General features: G+C 45.0%; 1 protein-coding gene across 1 annotated transcript in view; it reads left to right on the forward strand.

Moving 5' to 3' along the window:
* The first annotated feature begins 10,907 nt into the window (after nt 1-10,907).
* LOC124545816 (serine protease snake-like) overlaps nt 10,908-17,757 on the forward strand; it is a 224,964-nt gene continuing 218,114 nt past the window's right edge. Inside the window, exon 1 of the mRNA XM_047124771.1 lies at nt 10,908-11,026. Coding sequence (XP_046980727.1) covers nt 10,984-11,026 — 43 coding nt within the window. The 5' untranslated portion in view covers nt 10,908-10,983. The remainder of the gene's footprint in view (nt 11,027-17,757) is intronic.

Here is a 17,757-nt window from a genome sequence, read left to right on the forward strand (position 1 = left end):
ATCTTACGTAACGGAAGTGTGGGGCAATCGTTCGATTTGTTGCATTTGCTAAAGGCTGTTTCACTGATTACTGAAATGGGACTGCCAGAGTCAAGTACTGCCGTAAATTTTACGTCATTTACAGTAATGTGAATCACAGGATATGCAATGTTGTTATGTTTTACGTCGTGTTCCTGGAGTAAGATGTCCCTAATGTCTTCCATTTTTACGTAATTACTAGCTACGGCAGATGCGTCGTTAGTGTCATAAGAACGTTTTGTGGCTGCCAGCGGTGTGAGTCATTGCCTATTGTCTCTTTGTTGGCGCGCGTCGTTATTGGGATTTGGAGACCTAACTTCTACAAATTCACCTCCTCGAGAGGGCCCTGCTCTGTTTGAATCCCGCCAGTTCTGATGCAATTCAGGTCTGTCGTTACGATCACATCGTCTGTCGTCATGTCGGTAGTTCCTGTAGTTTCTTTCTTGTCGGTTAAGTGGTGGAGAATTTCTCCCTGAATCGTAACTGCGCGCTGAACTGTTGCGTCTGAAGTTATTCTGTCTCCCTTGATAATAATTATTTTGGTTCCTATATTGTCTGTTTCTCTGATTGTCTCTGTGATAGTCACTACCGCGGAGAGGTGATCTTTCCCTGTAATTATTACTACTCTGCCAACGGTTGTCGTACGGGTGGTGTCTATTTTGGTCACGATTTGCATTGTAAGAATAGACCAGTCGTGTCCGGTTATTGTTTCTGTCGTCACGGAATTGTGAGGGATGTGACCTGTAATTGTTGTGTCCTTGTTTTCGCGTTCCGCGATTATCAGTGTCAATTTCTAGTTCTTGTAACAGTCCCTGAAAAGCTTCAATGTCGTCTTTGCAACGTCCTGCTAAAATAATATGCCGTAAATGTTCAGGTAATTTGATTAAGCAAATGCGGATGAGTTCTGAGGGGCTGTATGGGTTTGACAGGTACTGATTCTTGTGCAACATGTCTTCAAAATATTTCACAAGACTGGAGAATTCAGATTGTTCGAAATGTTTCATCATTATGATACCATGTTTTACGCGGTCTTGTGTGGCTTGAGACCAATACGCTGAGAGGAAGGCATAGTAAAATTCTCCTTCACTGTGGCAATCGTGAATGACCGATCGCATTCTTACAGCTGGTTCATTCTCTAAGTAGCCACACATAAATTCTAATCTGTGTTCCAACGACCAGTTGGGAGGCAAACAATGAGAGAATTGATGGAGCCATGCTTGTGGATGAATGTCGTTGCCAGAATTCTTAAATGTTTTGAATTTACGTGTAGTAATGAACAGCTTATAGTCAAAATCGTCATGTCGGCGAGTCGCATATCGGTCATTGTTAGGTCGTGTCGGCCGTTCCATCTCAAAATTCGGTGCACATTGCCAATTTCTTTCATAACTTCCGAAATGCCCTGTGTTATTATTTTGCGGCTTTTCCGTGTTTCTAAGTCCCTCTTCCCGTGTTGGAGCGCGAGTGTCCTCTGAAATACGTAATTCTTGTATTACCTGTGTCAGCTGATCTTGTACTTCCCGGATTTCTCTTTGGTGTTGTGTATTAATTTGATTCTGATTTTGTTTGAATTTTCTGATTTGTTCATACTCTTCTGTGTCAGTGAAGGCTACGGGTCTTGTGTCATTCAGATCATCATCTACCTTTGTAGATAAGTTAGTGACCTGATCCGAAAGTTCGGCTACTTTCTCCGATAGTGTACTTATTTCTTCAGTGTGTTTTTCTGAACCAAGTTTCAGAATATCTACTGTGTCCTTAAAGTTTTCCTGAGTTTTTGCATGTTGCGTAACCGAATCGGTAGATGCAACTGAGTCAATTTTAGCCCACAAGGTCTCATGATTTTCATGAACAATGGTTTGCAGTTCTTTTGTGGCTGCTTCGTGATTCTGTAATGCATTTTCATGCCGCGAAAAAATAGGTTGAAAATGCTCACAAATTTGTGTTTTTACGTCATTACAGACTTTTTGACATTTCGATTCAATGTTATGTAACTCAGTAGTTAAATCTTCACGTGTTTGTTCAAGCGTGGTGTGAAGATTTTGTTCCATTGCATCTAACTGTGGCTGTGTTTGTCTCTGGTGTTGTTCCATTGTGTCTAACTTTTTAAGATTTTGTTCCACTGTGTCTAACTTTTTAAGATTTTGTCCCATTTGTCTCTGATTTTGTTCCATTTGTTGCATTAATTGCAATAATAATGTATTAGTGTCTGGAATCTGTTTCTCTACGCTTTTCGGCAGTGCATTTGCACCGGCAACATTCGCATTTTGACAAGCAGAAAATGTGTCTTGACTTATTTGAGAAAACGGTGATGACCCAAAACCTGAATCTACAGTATTTGCGATATTGTGTTCTGTCATTCCCGATTCCTGAGGCGAGCTGTTGCCGACCAATCGATCGATAACGCTTCCCTGTTCACTACCTGTTTCACTGTCTACACCATTGTTTGCCGCCCGCTCCATTTCCCTATGCGCAATTACCAAATTACTACTTTGAACATTAGTTAATTCATTACTCTGCGGCGCTAACACACTGCCTTCGTCTTCACTGTCATTTCTCAGTTTACTTTGGAGCCTAGTATTACGTTTTTCACATGCCATAATTGTCACAATATTTCACACGATGACACAGAAAAGCACAATTTGAAGAGCAAAATAAAATAATAGCAATGGAAATAATGTCTACTTAATTGCCAGCGCAGCTGCGAAATACTTGGTGCAAATCTACATGCATGCCACAACTGTTTTACTGTACAACAATGAAAGGCTACAACTACAAAGGAGATTCTCTCTACAATTACGCGCTAGCAATAAACAAAATCTACACTAATTACACAAACTACAAGAAAAATCAGAAGATTCCAGTGAGGTATCCTGGCAGGGTCGCCATATGAAACGTCCCCTTTGAACAATTTATATATGGCTGAGCTCAAACTGACACACAATATTTTGTTAGCGCAACGCAATCTGACTTTCAAAATTCCCTACAAAAGAATGGCCCTGACTAACATTAAACTACACTCCTGGAAATTGAAATAAGAACACCGTGAATTCATTGTCCCAGGAAGGGGAAACTTTATTGACACATTCCTGGGGTCAGATACACCACATGATCACACTGACAGAACCACAGGCACATAGACACAGGCAACAGAGCATGCACAATGTCGGCACTAGTACAGTGTATATCCACCATTCGCAGCAATGCAGGCTGCTATTCTCCCATGGAGACGATCGTAGAGATGCTGGACGTAGTCCTGTGGAACGGCTTGCCATGCCATTTCCACCTGGCGCCTCAGTTGGACCAGCGTTCGTGCTGGATGTGCAGACCGCGTGAGACGACGCTTCATCCAGTCCCAAACATGCTCAATGGGGGACAGATCCGGAGATCTTGCTGGCTAGGGTAGTTGACTTACACCTTCTAGAGCACGTTGGGTGGCACGGGATACATGCGGACGTGCATTGTCCTGTTGGAACAGCAAGTTCCCGTGCCGGTCTAGGAATGGTAGAACGATGGGTTCGATGACGGTTTGGATGTACCGTGCACTATTCAGTGTCCCCTCGACGATCACCAGTGGTGTACGGCCAGTGTAGGAGATCGCTCCCCACACCATGATGCCGGGTGTTGGCCCTGTGTGCCTCGGTCGTATGCAGTCCTGATTGTGGCGCTCACCTGCACGGCGCCAAACACGCATACGACCATCATTGGCACCAAGGCAGAAGCGACTCTCATCGCTGAAGACGACACGTCTCCATTCGTCCCTCCATTCACGCCTGTCGCGACACCACTGGAGGCGGGCTGCACGATGTTGGGGCGTGAGCGGAAGACGGCCTAACGGTGTGCGGGACCGTAGCCCAGCTTCATGGAGACGGTTGCGAATGGTCCTCGCCGATACCCCAGGAGCAACAGTGTCCCTAATTTGCTGGGAAGTGGCGGTGCGGTCCCCTACGGCACTGCGTAGGATCCTACGGTCTTGGCGTGCATCCGTGCGTCGCTGCGGTCGGGTCCCAGGTCGACGGGCACGTGCACCTTCCGCCGACCACTGGCGACAACATCGATGTACTTTGGAGACCTCACGCCCCACGTGTTGAGCAATTCGGCGGTACGTCCACCCGGCCTCCCGCATGCCCACTATATGCCCTCGCTCAAAGTCCGTCAACTGCACATACGGTTCACGTCCACGCTGTCGCGGCATGCTACCAGTGTTAAAGACTGCGATGGAGCTCCGTATGCCACGGCAAACTGGCTGACACTGACGGCGGCGGTGCACAAATGCTGCGCAGCTAGCGCCATTCGACGGCCAACACCGCGGTTCCTGGTGTGTCCGCTGTGCCGTGCGTGTGATCATTGCTTGTACAGCCCTCTCGCAGTGTCCGGAGCAAGTATGGTGGGTCTGACACACCGGTGTCAATGTGTTCTTTTTTCCATTTCCAGGAGTGTATACCTTTCACAAATCACTTACCTCACAAAAATCTTCGCTGCTCAAGCTACTGCAATACAGCGAGCGCCACTACTGCCAGCTAAATAAAAGATTCAAACTATGGAAGGCACTAACTACTGATAGGGATAGTTAGCAAATGAAAGATATTAATAGAGAACAAACAATGTATTTACCTTGATATCATCATATATAAATATAGCAGTTCATGACAAATTTCAAAACTCCGCCATCTCTCTCCCCACATCCACCACTGCTGGCGGTTCACCTCCAACTGCGCAACGCTATGCGCTGTTCACATCCAGCTGCCTAACACTACAATGGCGAGTATTACAACAATGCAAAGCAGCCACAGACTGCACACAGCACAGCCAGTGATTTTCGTACAGAGGTGGCGTTACCAATAAAAAAACCTAAACAGCCTACTTACATAAAGAAAACATAAACAGCCTACTTACAGTACGTAATAGAAGAGGTTGCAGACTGAATATCGTTGGACTGGGCTGCTTCTTCCAAGACCAGCCGATGCCGTCTGATTTATGTTACATGATACGACGTCTGAAAAGAGGGTATGTCGCTTTGTTGTGGTGCTACTCGTGCCAATAACTGGTTGATCAAGGCGCCAATCGTATTTTATGATTGGACTATCAGTCGAATTTCCTTTCTTACCAGAAAGTTGGCCTTATTTTCAGTTATGGTTCTAGACTGCAATTCTAGAAGTGTAAGTGATCGATGTTCTGAGTGAGCTGTACAAACTTATCTTCCACGTTGCTGTCGGGGTATGAGACGGTTACAGTGTCCCCCCCCCCCCCTCCTCCTCCTCCCCTCCGCGTCACCCTCCTTGACTCTACACATAGTGGCAGAATCGTCACAATTCATACAGGTTTCTATGTCGATCTCAAGAAATTCTTGTTGTAGTGTTTAGTCCCCTCGGAGGGTGTGGTTGCGCATGCAGCAGGATCCTGCTTGGTGGGCTGGTATTGTGCTGTTAGTTTTGTATTAGACGGAAAGGATAGAACAGTGGACCCTCCATGTTCCATAGCTGTCCGCCGTTCTCCTGCACTACGGTGCGTGGTGCTGCAGCCTTCGCAGATGTGGTCGCATGCCGGATTGCAGGGTGGGGTCTGGTGGAGGTGACCTCTGTCGACAATTTTGGTGCTGCCTCGAATGTTGCTCCTCAAAATTTATTACATATAGGCGGAAACCTTGGCCTCTGCGTATAGTTGTTGGCTCCCAGGTTGTATGTCTTCAATAGGATCGCGCCCACATAAGTAAACCTGCCTGTTATCGAATGCCCGCTGGAGGCTTGGAGCAATGCTGGAGTTCTGGGTATAGCAACGTTAAGAGACCTCTAGCTTGTCACTTATGAAGTAATATGGCCAGACTTTCCTCTGTTATGAGCGTCGACCTGTCAGTACTGTGAAAGATGTACATAAATATTGAGCTATATCGTAGACGTCAACCTGTTGTAGAAATGTGGGACATGTTTTATGTTCAAGAATAATGTAGTTTTTGGAGAACGAAAATTTTCTCTATAAAAATCATCATGTTTTCTGCAAAGAGAGCTCTTGTGAAACTCAGCTCACCCTGTTCCTCCATGAGACCAATACCGCTGTACGCAACGGCGCTCAGGTGGATGGTGTGTTCCTTGGCTTCAGCAAAGCACTGTTATTTAGTAGAAAAAATACAAGCTTACCGAGTATCGGACCAGATTTGCGACTGGGTTCAAGACTTCCTTGCAGATAAAATTCAACCCATCGCTCAGAGCCATTTGAACCATTTTTTTGACACGGTTGTCTAAGAAAGCAGCAACGCTTGAAGACGGTACCGATTTGCAAAATGACCTTCAGAGGATTGACGACTGGTGAATTTTCTGGCAGTCCACCCTGAACGTAAGTAAATGTAACATATTGCACGTATATAGGAAAAGAAATCCACTATTGTACAACTGATAAATTGCTGGAAACAGCATCTACCGTAAAATATCTAGGAGTAACTATCCGGAGTGACCTTAAGTGAAAAGACCACATAAAAGAAATGGTAGGAAAGGCAGATGCCAGACGCAGATCCATAGGAAGAATCTTAAGGTTCAAATGGCTCTGAGGAACTTAGCATCTGAGGTCATCAGTCCCCTAGAACTCAGAACTACTCAAACCTAACTAACCTAAGGACATCACACACATCCATGGCCGAGGCAGGATTCGAACCTGCCACCGTAGCAGTCACGCGGTTCCGGACTGGAGCGCCTAGAACCGCTCGTCCACCGCGGCCGGCGAATCTTAAGGAAATGTAATTCATTCACTAAAAATGTGGCTTAAAACGCTTGTGTTCGATCGATTCTTAAGTATTGTTCATCAGTCTGGGACTTTTACCAGGTCGGACTGGTAGAAGAGATAGAGGAGATCCCACAAAGAGCGACACGTTTCGTCATGATTCGTTTAGTCGGCGCGACAGTGTCACAGTGATGATCAACAAACTCCAGTGGAATACTTTACAAGAGAGGCGTTGTGCATCTTGGAAAGGTCTTCTAGAGAGTATTTTCCGGGAAGAGTCTTACAACATATTACTTCTTCCCACATAAATATCGCGAAATGTCCACGACTGAAAAATTCGAGAAATTAGAGCTAAGAGAGGGGCTTCCATTCTTGTCACGTACCATTCGCCAGAGGAACAGAGAATGGAGGATTAGTTAGTGGTACCAGAAGCACGTTCCACCGCCACCGTTTGCTGGCTTGCGGAGTATGATCTAAATGTAGATTGTAGGAATACCATCTCTGGAGACAGTCTTGATGATAGCTCTTATTTTCTGTTTAAACGTACGCATCTTACATTCCGTTTCTCTATTGGATTGTGAACGGAATGGCTCTGTGAGTCGTTGTTTCTACTATGATCACAAACCACTTATTCGATACAGTTGCGTTTGGATAGCTTGTAGCAGCAAAAACTGTTGTGGCAGCCCTCAGTGCGACCGTAATTGGAGAACACATTGTCTCAAGTACGAAGACTTGGAATGTGCAGCAGCTACTCAGTGACGTCTTATTCCCCGATGTTTCTGTATAATATAAGCGAATACCTTCCCATGGTCCTGATGATGGTGACGTGGAGAACACCCTGTTTAGTGAGATCTGTCGCTGAGAGCACTCCATGCATGACATCTAAGGGCTCAGTACCTCTGTCAATAACTGGCCAGTACAGATGTCACACCTGTATTTTTATCCGGGCTATTATTCAATATCCATTATAAAGTTTTGGGGGTGTTGTAGGACTACCGAAAATTACGATTTCTTGTTTGTTAAATTCCGGGTCTGCACCTGCAGAGAGTCATGACAGATTGTCAGCATTCGTATGGTGGCCTATTGGCTTGTAAATTATGTCACGTCCACATTCCGAAAGAATAATGCCAATCCCTGCGATATTTCCGTTGTCGTGTCTTACCCAAGGCTAACGTAGCAAGCAATTGTAGTCGGTTACTAGCTGGAAATTTACACCACACGGTGAAGTGTGGAATTTCTGGACTGTACAGATGACGGCTAACGCTTCGTTTTCTGTTTAAGCAACAATTAATTTCTTTGAGCTGAATTCTGTGGAATTTTCTGATTCATTGGTTTGTTCGTGGTGCTGTATTAGCTCCATATTGTGAAGCATCTGTAGATAGGATTAATGATTTTCCCTGGTAGAAAGGTACTAGGCATGGCACCAATTGGAGCGCTTGCTTTGAAATCTGATGTGCTTTGTTGCATTATGTAAATTACATGAATGCTGCTCCTTTTTTGTAAGGGTAAACCTGTCTCTATTCGTCGCTACATGAGGTCTGCCTGGTCTTGGTTCAGCTGCGGTTGCTCCTATGCCTTTCGAGTCTACAATCAGATCAGCAACGATCGATTTGGGCTGCTATTGGAGGATTGAAACGCCCCTGATGATTTTGTTACTAAGGAAGCATCGAACGTCAAGACCACGTTCGAAATCATTGAGTTCTCTTATCCATTCTGGCGTTACAGCTTGTCTACTGACAACAGAATACTCCCCACCATATTTTATGGTGATGGGTCCATCTTTTAAGACACCTAGTGTTTCGCGTTAGATAGGCATGTCAGGATACCTTTTATCAGATAGTGCGCTGTTTATACAAGCTGGTCAGAAACAGTTTGAGAAGCTGTTGCGGGGTAGTTTGTGCTGAGAAATAATTTTTAAGAAAACAAATTGATACATTGCGCCGCTTCCGAGATAATTAGCATTGGAATTAGTCAATTACGCCGTTGCCTGCGCAATATTAAGCGGCCCGTCAGAGACGGTGTCGCTAAACGTGTTCTTAGTTTGGTTTCCTAAATCCGCACAGGAGAGGAATACAAAAATTGCACATGAGACCGTAGTAAGGATCGATCTCGAGTGAAAGGCTGAGCAGTCTCATGTGCTATTAACTAAGCTATGACAACAACTGACACTAATTTTATTCAATGGCCGGATTGGCTAACTTCAAATGATAATTAACTCAGAAACGGCGCAACGTATCGAAATTTTCTCAGCAAAACCTACGTTGCAATACTCTTACAAGCTTTTCAGGCTGTTTCTGAACACCTGTATCCCACCAAATCATCTACAAATGTAATTATATATTTTTCCACCTACAATGAAGAGCTAAAGAAACTAGTACACCTCCCTAATATCGTGTACAGCTCCCGCGAGCACGTAAAAGTGCCGCAACATGAAGTGGCATGGACTCGACTAATGTCTGAAGTAGTGCTGGAGGGAACTGACACAATGAATCCTGCAGGGCTGTCTGTAAATCCGTACAAGAGGATGGAGATCTCTTCTGAACAGCACGTTGCAAGGCATCCCAGATATGCCCAGTAATGTTCATGTCTGGGAAGTTTGGTGACCAGCGGAAGTGTTAAAACACAGAAGAGCGTTCCTGGAGCCACTTTGTATCAATTCTTGACCTGTGGGATGTCGCATTGTCCTCCTGGAATTGCTCAAGTCCGTGGGAATTCACAATGGACATAAACAGAAACAGGTGTTCAGACAAGATGCCTACGTACGTGCCACCTGTCAGCGTCGTATCTAGGCATATCAGGGGTCCCATATCACCCCAACTTCACAGGCCTTACACCATTACAGGGCCTTCACCGGCTTGAAAAGCCTTCTGCTGACATACAGTGTCCATGGATTCATGAGGTTGTCTCCATATCCGTACACGTCCACCTGGTCCATACAATTTGAAACGACACTCGTACGACCAGGCAACGTGTTTCCAGTCATCAACAGTCCAATATCAGTGTGGAGGGGAGCAAGTGAGGCGTAAAGCTTTTTGTCGTGCAGTCATCAAGGATATATGAATGAGCCTTCGACTCCGAAAACCTATATCGATGATGTTTCGTTAAATGATTCGCACGCTGACACTTGCTGATGGCCCAGAACTGAAATCTGCTGCAATCTGCGGAAGGATTGCATTTCCGTCATGTTGAACGATTCTCTTCAGTCTTCGTTGGTCCAGTTCTTGCAGGATCTTTTTCCGGCCAGAGATTTGATGTTTTACCGGATTCCTCATATTCACGGTACACTCGTGAAATGGTTGTCCGGAAAAATCGCCACTTCATCGCTACCTCGGAGATGCTGTGTCTCATCGCTCGTGCGCCTACTATATCACCACGTTCAAATTCATATAAATCTTGATAACCTACCATTGCAGCAGCAGTAACCGATCTAAAAACTGCGCCAGGCACTTGTTGCCTTGTATGGGTGTTGCCGACCGCAGCGCCGTTTTCTGCCTGTTTGCATACCTCTGTACCTGAATACGTATGTCTATACCAGTTTCTTTGGCACTTCAGTGTGTAACTTATACGTAACCAACAAATAAAATTTCTTAATTTGCGCCGGCCGAAGTGGCCGTGCGGTTAAAGGCGCTGCAGTCTGGAACCGCAAGACCGCAACGGTCGCAGGTTCGAATCCTGCCTTGGGCATGGATGTTTGTGATGTCCTTAGGTTAGTTAGGTTTAACTAGATCTAAGTTCTAGGGGACTAATGACCTCAGCAGTTGAGTCCCATAGTGCTCACAGCCATTTGAACCATTTTTTTCTTAATTCGCAATTTCATTGGCCGGAAGTGTATATTAGGAGAGAATTTGCAACTTCGATGAAGTCGGTGTGTTCTCTATGTATTGCAAACATAGCTAGTTACCAGTACTGTAGGAGAAGCGGTGTTCGTAAAAATGAAGATTTACGGTTATGTCTCGTCGACGTCACCGCCATTAGAGACCGTCAGCGAGTGGCTGTGAGCGAACACAGTAATGTCTTGATATAAACCCGGGTGGAACGCTGGTAGCTTACCTGCAGTGTGAGAAAGAGAGAAAAGGAAAGAATGAAAACGTCTGGAGGAGGGGGGATGTCTTTAGTCTTATCGTGGCGGCGTCCAGTTAAAAGGCTCTGTAAAGCTAGCTGGAGCTTTAGTGCGGCGCAATGGACCGGCGGTGTGCGCGCGCGGTCAAGCGCAGCCCGGCGGCGCAGCTGCTGCCCTTGACGGTGGCGCTTCTGCTGGCGATGCCTCCTGCCGCCGCGGACCCCGGAGACAAGAGCCAGGCCAGTAAGTAGCGGGCGGCGGCAGAGGCGGGGAGCCGCGCTATAGCGGCGAGCACGTGAGAAGGCGGCAGCGCGCCGCGCTCTGCACTTGGACAGACACACACTTTGCGGCGACGCCACTGCGTTCTCTCCACGCGCCTCACGCCAGTGATATGTACATTCCGCTTGTAACCTGATCACGCTTACCTGTTAGCCGAACAGACAAGCCACCGCGCGTCATCAGCAGAACGGGTAGGCTGCTTTTCTCCCATCGATGCTAACCTCTGTAAGATCCAAACAGGCTAAGGGAATCTTGGTTCAAATGGCTCTGAGCACTATGGGACTGAGGTCATCAGTCCCCTTGACCTTAGAACTACTTAAACCTAACTAACCTAACGACATCACACACATCCATGCAGGATTCGAACCTGCAATCGTAGCTCTCGCGCGATTCCAAACTGAAGCGCCTAGAACAGCTCGGCCACAACGGCCGGCCAAGGGAATTTTGCTTGGCTACCCGTCTTTCACGGTGCTGCAGTAGCTAGCAGTTTAGTCTGCACGCTATGAGTAGGATTCGGACGTTTTTGAACCGATAGATTAGGCCCAATATAATACATAAATTCATTTTGTGTCATTGTAACCCAGGAAACTATGAATTTTACTTGTCCTTTCTTTCCTCTTCAGCGAATTTTGGACTTATTTATTTGCTTCGATACGAACTGTTTTCTCTGCAGCTTGACCCTTTTTCGACTAGTACTGCCTATTCTCAGTTCGAACACATCTTCAGGTCACCTTTGACACGTGTTTTCTACAGTAGCCGGAACCACCTGTAAAAGTCGAGGTCCTTTGCACTTAATAACCTGAAGATATCTATTACGCTGTAGCGCCAACTAAACTAAAGCTTTGGAAGCCTAGTTTCATTAACCTTAGTATGTTTCAGCCAAATATGAATCCAGTAATACTTTTGCCAGAATGTGTATTCCAGATTTGCTGATTTCATTTTAAATGGCCAAAAACTGCATTCTAAATTCCCAAAATACCTTTTAGCAAACACGAAGTTCATTCTTCATATTATGTTAGTCTAAAAAGCACACGTCTGAAGCCGCGCGGGGTTGCCGCGTGGTCTTCGGCGCCTTGCCTAGGTTCGCGCGACTTCCCCCCGTCGGAGGTTCGAGGCCTCCCTCGGGCATATGTGTGTGTGTGTGTATGTGTGTGTGTGTTGTTCTTAACGTAAATTAGTTTAAGTAGTGTGTAAGTCTAGGGACCGATGACATCAGCAGTTTGGTCTCTTAGGAATACACACACATATGAACATTTTGAACATGTCTGAAAGAAGAACCTTTTCTTCGATATTAAACTTTCTTTGCATTACGTTGCATGCTACCAGAATGTAGAGTCTAATATACACTGAGCCATATATTTTTCCTATTTCAATCAATGTTTGCCATAAATTTAGAAAGCCTATATACAGGGTGGTCCAATGATCGTGACCGGTCCAAATATCTCACGAAATAAGTCTCAAACGAAAAAACTACAAAGAACGAAACTTGCCTAGCTTGAAGAGGGAAACCAGATGGCCCACTAGATGGCGCTGCCATAGGTCAAACGGATATCAACTGCGTTTTTTTTAAATAGTTACCCCCATTTTTTACATATTCGTGTAGTACGTGAAGAAATATGAATGTTTTAGTTGGACCACTATTAATAGTCACAAACGTATGCCTCACAATTTTAGACGAACAGTTGGTAAAAGGTAGGTTTTTTAAATTAAAATACAGAACGTAGATACTTTTGAACATTTTATTTCGGTTGTTCCAATGTGATACATGTACCTTTGAGAACTTATCATTTCTGAGAACGCATGCTGTTACAGCGTGATTACCTGTAAATACCACATTAATGAAACAATAGCTCAAAATGATGTCCGTCAACCTCAATGCATTTGGCAATACGTTTAACGACATTCCTCTCAACAGCGAGTAGTTCGCCTTCGGTAATGTTCGCACATGCATCGACAATGCGTTGACGCATGTTTTCAGGCGTTGTCGGTGGATCACGATAGCAAATATCCTTCAACTCTCCCCACAGAAAGAAATCTGGGTACGTAAGATCGGTGAACGTGCGGGCCATGGTATAGTGCTTCGACGACCAATCCACCTGTCATCAAATATACTATTCAATACCGCTTCAACCGCACGCGAGCTGTGTGCCGGACATCCATCATGTTGGAAGTACATCGCCATTCTGTCATGCAGTGAAACATCTTGTTGTAACGTCGCTAGACCATTACGTAGGAAATCAGCATACATTGCACCATTTAGATTGCCATCGTTAAAATGGGAGCCAATTATCCTTCCTCCCATAATGCCACACCGTACATCAACCCGCCAAGGTCGCTGATGTTCCACTTGTCACAGCCATCGTGCATTTTCCGTTGCCCAATAGTGCATTTTATGCCGGTTTACGTCACCGCTGTTGGTGAATGACGCTTCGTCGCTAAATAGAACACGTGCAAAAAATCTGTCATCGTCCCGTACTTTCTCTTGTGCCCAATGACAGAACTGTACACGACGTTCAAAGTCGTCGCCATGCAATTCCTGGTGCATAGAAATATGGTACGGGTGCAATCGATGTTGATGTAGCGTTCTCAACACCGACGTATTGTGATTCCCGATTCTCGCGCAGTTGGTCTGCTACTGATGTGCGGATTAGCTGCGACAGCAGCTAAAACACCTACTTGGCCACCATCATTTGTTGCAGGTCGTGATTAACGTTTCACGTATGGCTAACACTTCCTGTTTCCTTAAATAACGTAACTATCCCGCGGACGGTCCGGACACTTGGATGATGTCGTCCAGGTTACCGAGCACCTTACATAGCACACGCCCGTTGGGCATTTTGATCACAATAGCCATACATCTACACGATGTCGACCTTTTCCGCAATTGTTAAACGTTCCATTTTAACACGGGTAATGTATCACGAAGCAAATACCGTCCGCACTGGCGGAATTTTACGTGATACCATGTAATATACGTTTGTGACTATTACAGCGCCATCTATCACAAAGCGAAAAAGGTGGTCCAACTAAAACATTCATATTTCTTTACGTACTACACGAATATGTAATAAAAATGGGGATTTCCGTTTCAAAAAAAACGCAGTTGACATCCGATTGACCTATGGCAGCGCCATCTAGCGGGCCAACCATAGCGCCATTTGGTTTCCCCCTTCAAGCTAGACAAGTTTCGTTCTTTGTAGTTTTTTTCGTTTGATGCTTATTTCGTGAAATATTTGGCTCGGTCACTATCAATGGACCACCCTCTGTATACATTCCGCTTTTAACCTGCCCACGCTTACCAGTTAGCCGTGCAGACAAGCTACCGCACGTTAACAGCAGAACGGGTAGGCTGCTTTTCTCCCATCGATGCTAAGCTCTGTAAGAGCCAAATAGGCTAAGGGAATCTTGCTTGGCTATCCGTCTTTCAAGGTGATACGATGCGTAGCAGTTTAGTCTGCACGCTATGAGTAGGATTCGGACGTTTTTGAACAGAGAGATTAGGCCCAATATACTATATATATATATATACACTTTGTGTCATTGTAACCCAGGAAACTGTGAATTTTACTTGTTTTTTCTTTCCTTTCGGACTTATTTATTTGCTTCGATATGAACTGTTTTCTCTGCAGCTTGATCCTTTTTCGACTAGTACTGCCTATTCTCAGTTCGAACCATCTTCAGGCCACCTCCAACACATGTTTTCTACAGTAAGCGGAACCATCTCTAAAAGTCGAGATCCTTTGCACTTAATAACCTGAAAATATCTATTACTCTGTAACGGAAACTAAACTAAAGCTTTGGAAGCCTAGTTTCATTAACCTTAGTATGTTTCAGCCTAATATTAATCCAGTTACATTAATTTTAATTTTTGCCAGAATGTGTACTGCAGATTTGCTAATTTCATTCTAAACAGCCAAAAACTGCATTCTAAATTCCCAAAATGCCTTTTAGCAAACACGAAAACACGAAGTTCATTCTTCATATTATGATAATCTAAAAACTACATGTCTGAAGCCGCGCGGGGTAGCCACGTGGTCTGAGGCGCCTTGGCAAGGCTCGCGCGACTTCCCCCCGTCGGAGGTTCACGTCCTCCCTCTGCCATGGGTGTGTGTGTGTGTGTGTGTGTGTGTGTGTGTGTGTGTGTGTGTGAGAGAGAGAGAGAGAGAGAGAGAGAGAGAGAGAGAGAGAGAGAGAGAGAGAGAGATCTTCTTCGCATAAGTTAGTTTAAGTAGTGCGAGTAGTGTATAAGTCTAGGGACCGATGACATCGGCAGTTTGGTCCCTTAGGAATTCGCACACATTTGAACATCTGAAAGAAGACATTTTTCTTCAATATTAAACTTTCTTTGCACTACGTTTCATGCTACCAGAGTGTAGAGTCTACTATACACCGAGCCAAATATTTTTCCTATTTCAATCAATTTTTGCCATAAATTTAGAAAGCCTATACAATTTCACGTAGGAGAAGGTGTAATTAGATGAATGACGAACACTAACTTCACTTAACGAAGGTTTATTCAGCACTTGCACATACAAGAGCGTGGAGCGAACTGTCTCCGGCAAGAACACATACGGTATATACACAGCTACAGAACAGTCCAGTACAATGATTCTTGCCATTTGTGAATACTTCTAGAATGTACTTACCCAATATAGAAATTAAAATTTCACAGCTCAGGTGAGTTTTTTTTTTTTTTTTAACGCTCTATCCATCTTTTTTGTTTTTCTTTTTTTTTGTTTTTTCTTTTTTTTAACAGGAAGGCAGGGTAAACAAACAATCTTTATTCGTACAATTGTGCTGTCCTAGGGGTAATAAAAGTAGAGAGACAGCAAAAACCATTTGGAAACCATAAAATCAACGTAAAGGCCGCCCTCTTTTTTTTATTTTATTTTTTTTTTGTAACATGAATAAAGTAAATGACAATCATAGTCACGGGCGGGAGTGAAAATGAAGATATCATCTGCATCACAATCCCTGCAGCACGCGGTGTCCCATCATAAATCTGGCAGAAAGTCATATAACCTTGACCATTTTTGCCATTGTGGGCGGCATGTATTTCTCCTGCGTCGACCATTCGAAGGACCATTATCTGAGGCGGTTTCGGTGTTTACCAACGTTGTGTGTGTGTGTGTGTGTGTGTGTGTGTGTGTGTTTTGTTTTTCTTTTCACGTTAACATAATCCAGTCATAACTGGCGCCAACAGGTAGGGGCCAGTTTTCTTCTCAGTGTGCTATATGCCAATATAATTGAACCGCGCAGTACTGTCTCTAGTCGTTCTGCTGCAGGAGTCTTCTCAGTTCAAATGGTTCAAAATGGTTCTGAGCACTATGGGACTTAGCATCTGTGGTCATCAGTCCCCTAGAACTTAGAACTACTTAAACCTAACTAACCTAAGGACATCACACACATCCATGCCCGAGGCAGGATTCGAACCTGCGACCGTAGCGGTCACGCGGTTCGAGACTGAAGCGCCTTTAACCGCACGGCCACACCGGCCGGCCTCTTCTCAGTTCTGGGACACCCCAGCTGTCGGGCGGATTGTGAAAAACTCTTCCTAAAAAATTGGAAAAGTAAGTCCTGTATTTCGTATGACTCCGTATGAGCTCGTGTTGTTCTTGTAAATACATCCAATAATCCATCACGGACTTAATATCGTACGAATACAAATATTTCGTCACAAGTCCAGCGATCCAACTGACCGCATACGTCTTTTGTTTGGGGAAAAAGGTCTTGTCCGATAGAAGAAGGATTTCTGTGTAGTTAGTGCGCCGAAGGAAGGCCAGTATTCGACGCGTCAGCATCCAGACGTCCCTCGCTGCGCCACACACTAAACCATGTTCTTCCGTTGCTAACAGTCCACAGTTTGTGCAAAGAGGAGAATCGACCATATGAATTGTATGTAATCGACTCCTGGTCACAAGTTTACGGTTTATAAGAATATACCACATCGATCTCGCTGCTGTTGACAGTAATGGAGTATGCACTGCACATCAAATGTGGTTCCACGTTCTCGACGGGTACTTGAATTCCATTATGTTGCGGCCATGGTGGTCCATCAAGCACCTATAGATCTCCCGAGTCGTGGGTATTCTCGTCGAAGGTACTTTCAGACGAACATAACTGTAATCAACAAGAAATGAGGCAATGTGTGCAAGAGAAGGCAAAATATTGCCCACCGCAATAGGGGGTTCGTACGAAGGCGGATCAAGTACTTCTATCAGAGCTGACGTTATGGTATGCTTTCGTTGTTGCCAATTTCGTTTCATCGCTTGCATGTAAAGCGCCAGAGCTTTGTTTCGCACGTTTGTGAGGTTGAGGCCACCGTTCTGGAACTGTAGCGTTAACGTGTCATATTTGATCTTAAATAACATCCCAGTACTAACGTAGTAACCAAAGGCAGCCGTGAGGCGGTCTGCAATACCCTTCGGTATTGGTAGGATCTGCGCTAAATGGGGCAGTCGTGACGCTATGTGAACGTTAGTGTATGCCACACGTTGGATCATGTCAAAGGCTCTCAGTGAGTTGTTGCGTATCGTCAGACGAACATTCTGCAGAAGCCGCCGAGAACTCGCCGCCGCTGACCGCCGTAGTGAACGGGTAAATGTGATCCTCAGACATCTCAGCGATTCCACCGTCTGAAACGGTCCCGGTACGTCTTCCAGGCCCCGTCCAATGTGCATAATTTTGGATTTCGT

Source organism: Schistocerca americana, chromosome 1 (assembly GCF_021461395.2).
Source record: "Schistocerca americana isolate TAMUIC-IGC-003095 chromosome 1, iqSchAmer2.1, whole genome shotgun sequence".
NCBI classification, from domain to species: domain Eukaryota; kingdom Metazoa; phylum Arthropoda; class Insecta; order Orthoptera; family Acrididae; genus Schistocerca; species Schistocerca americana.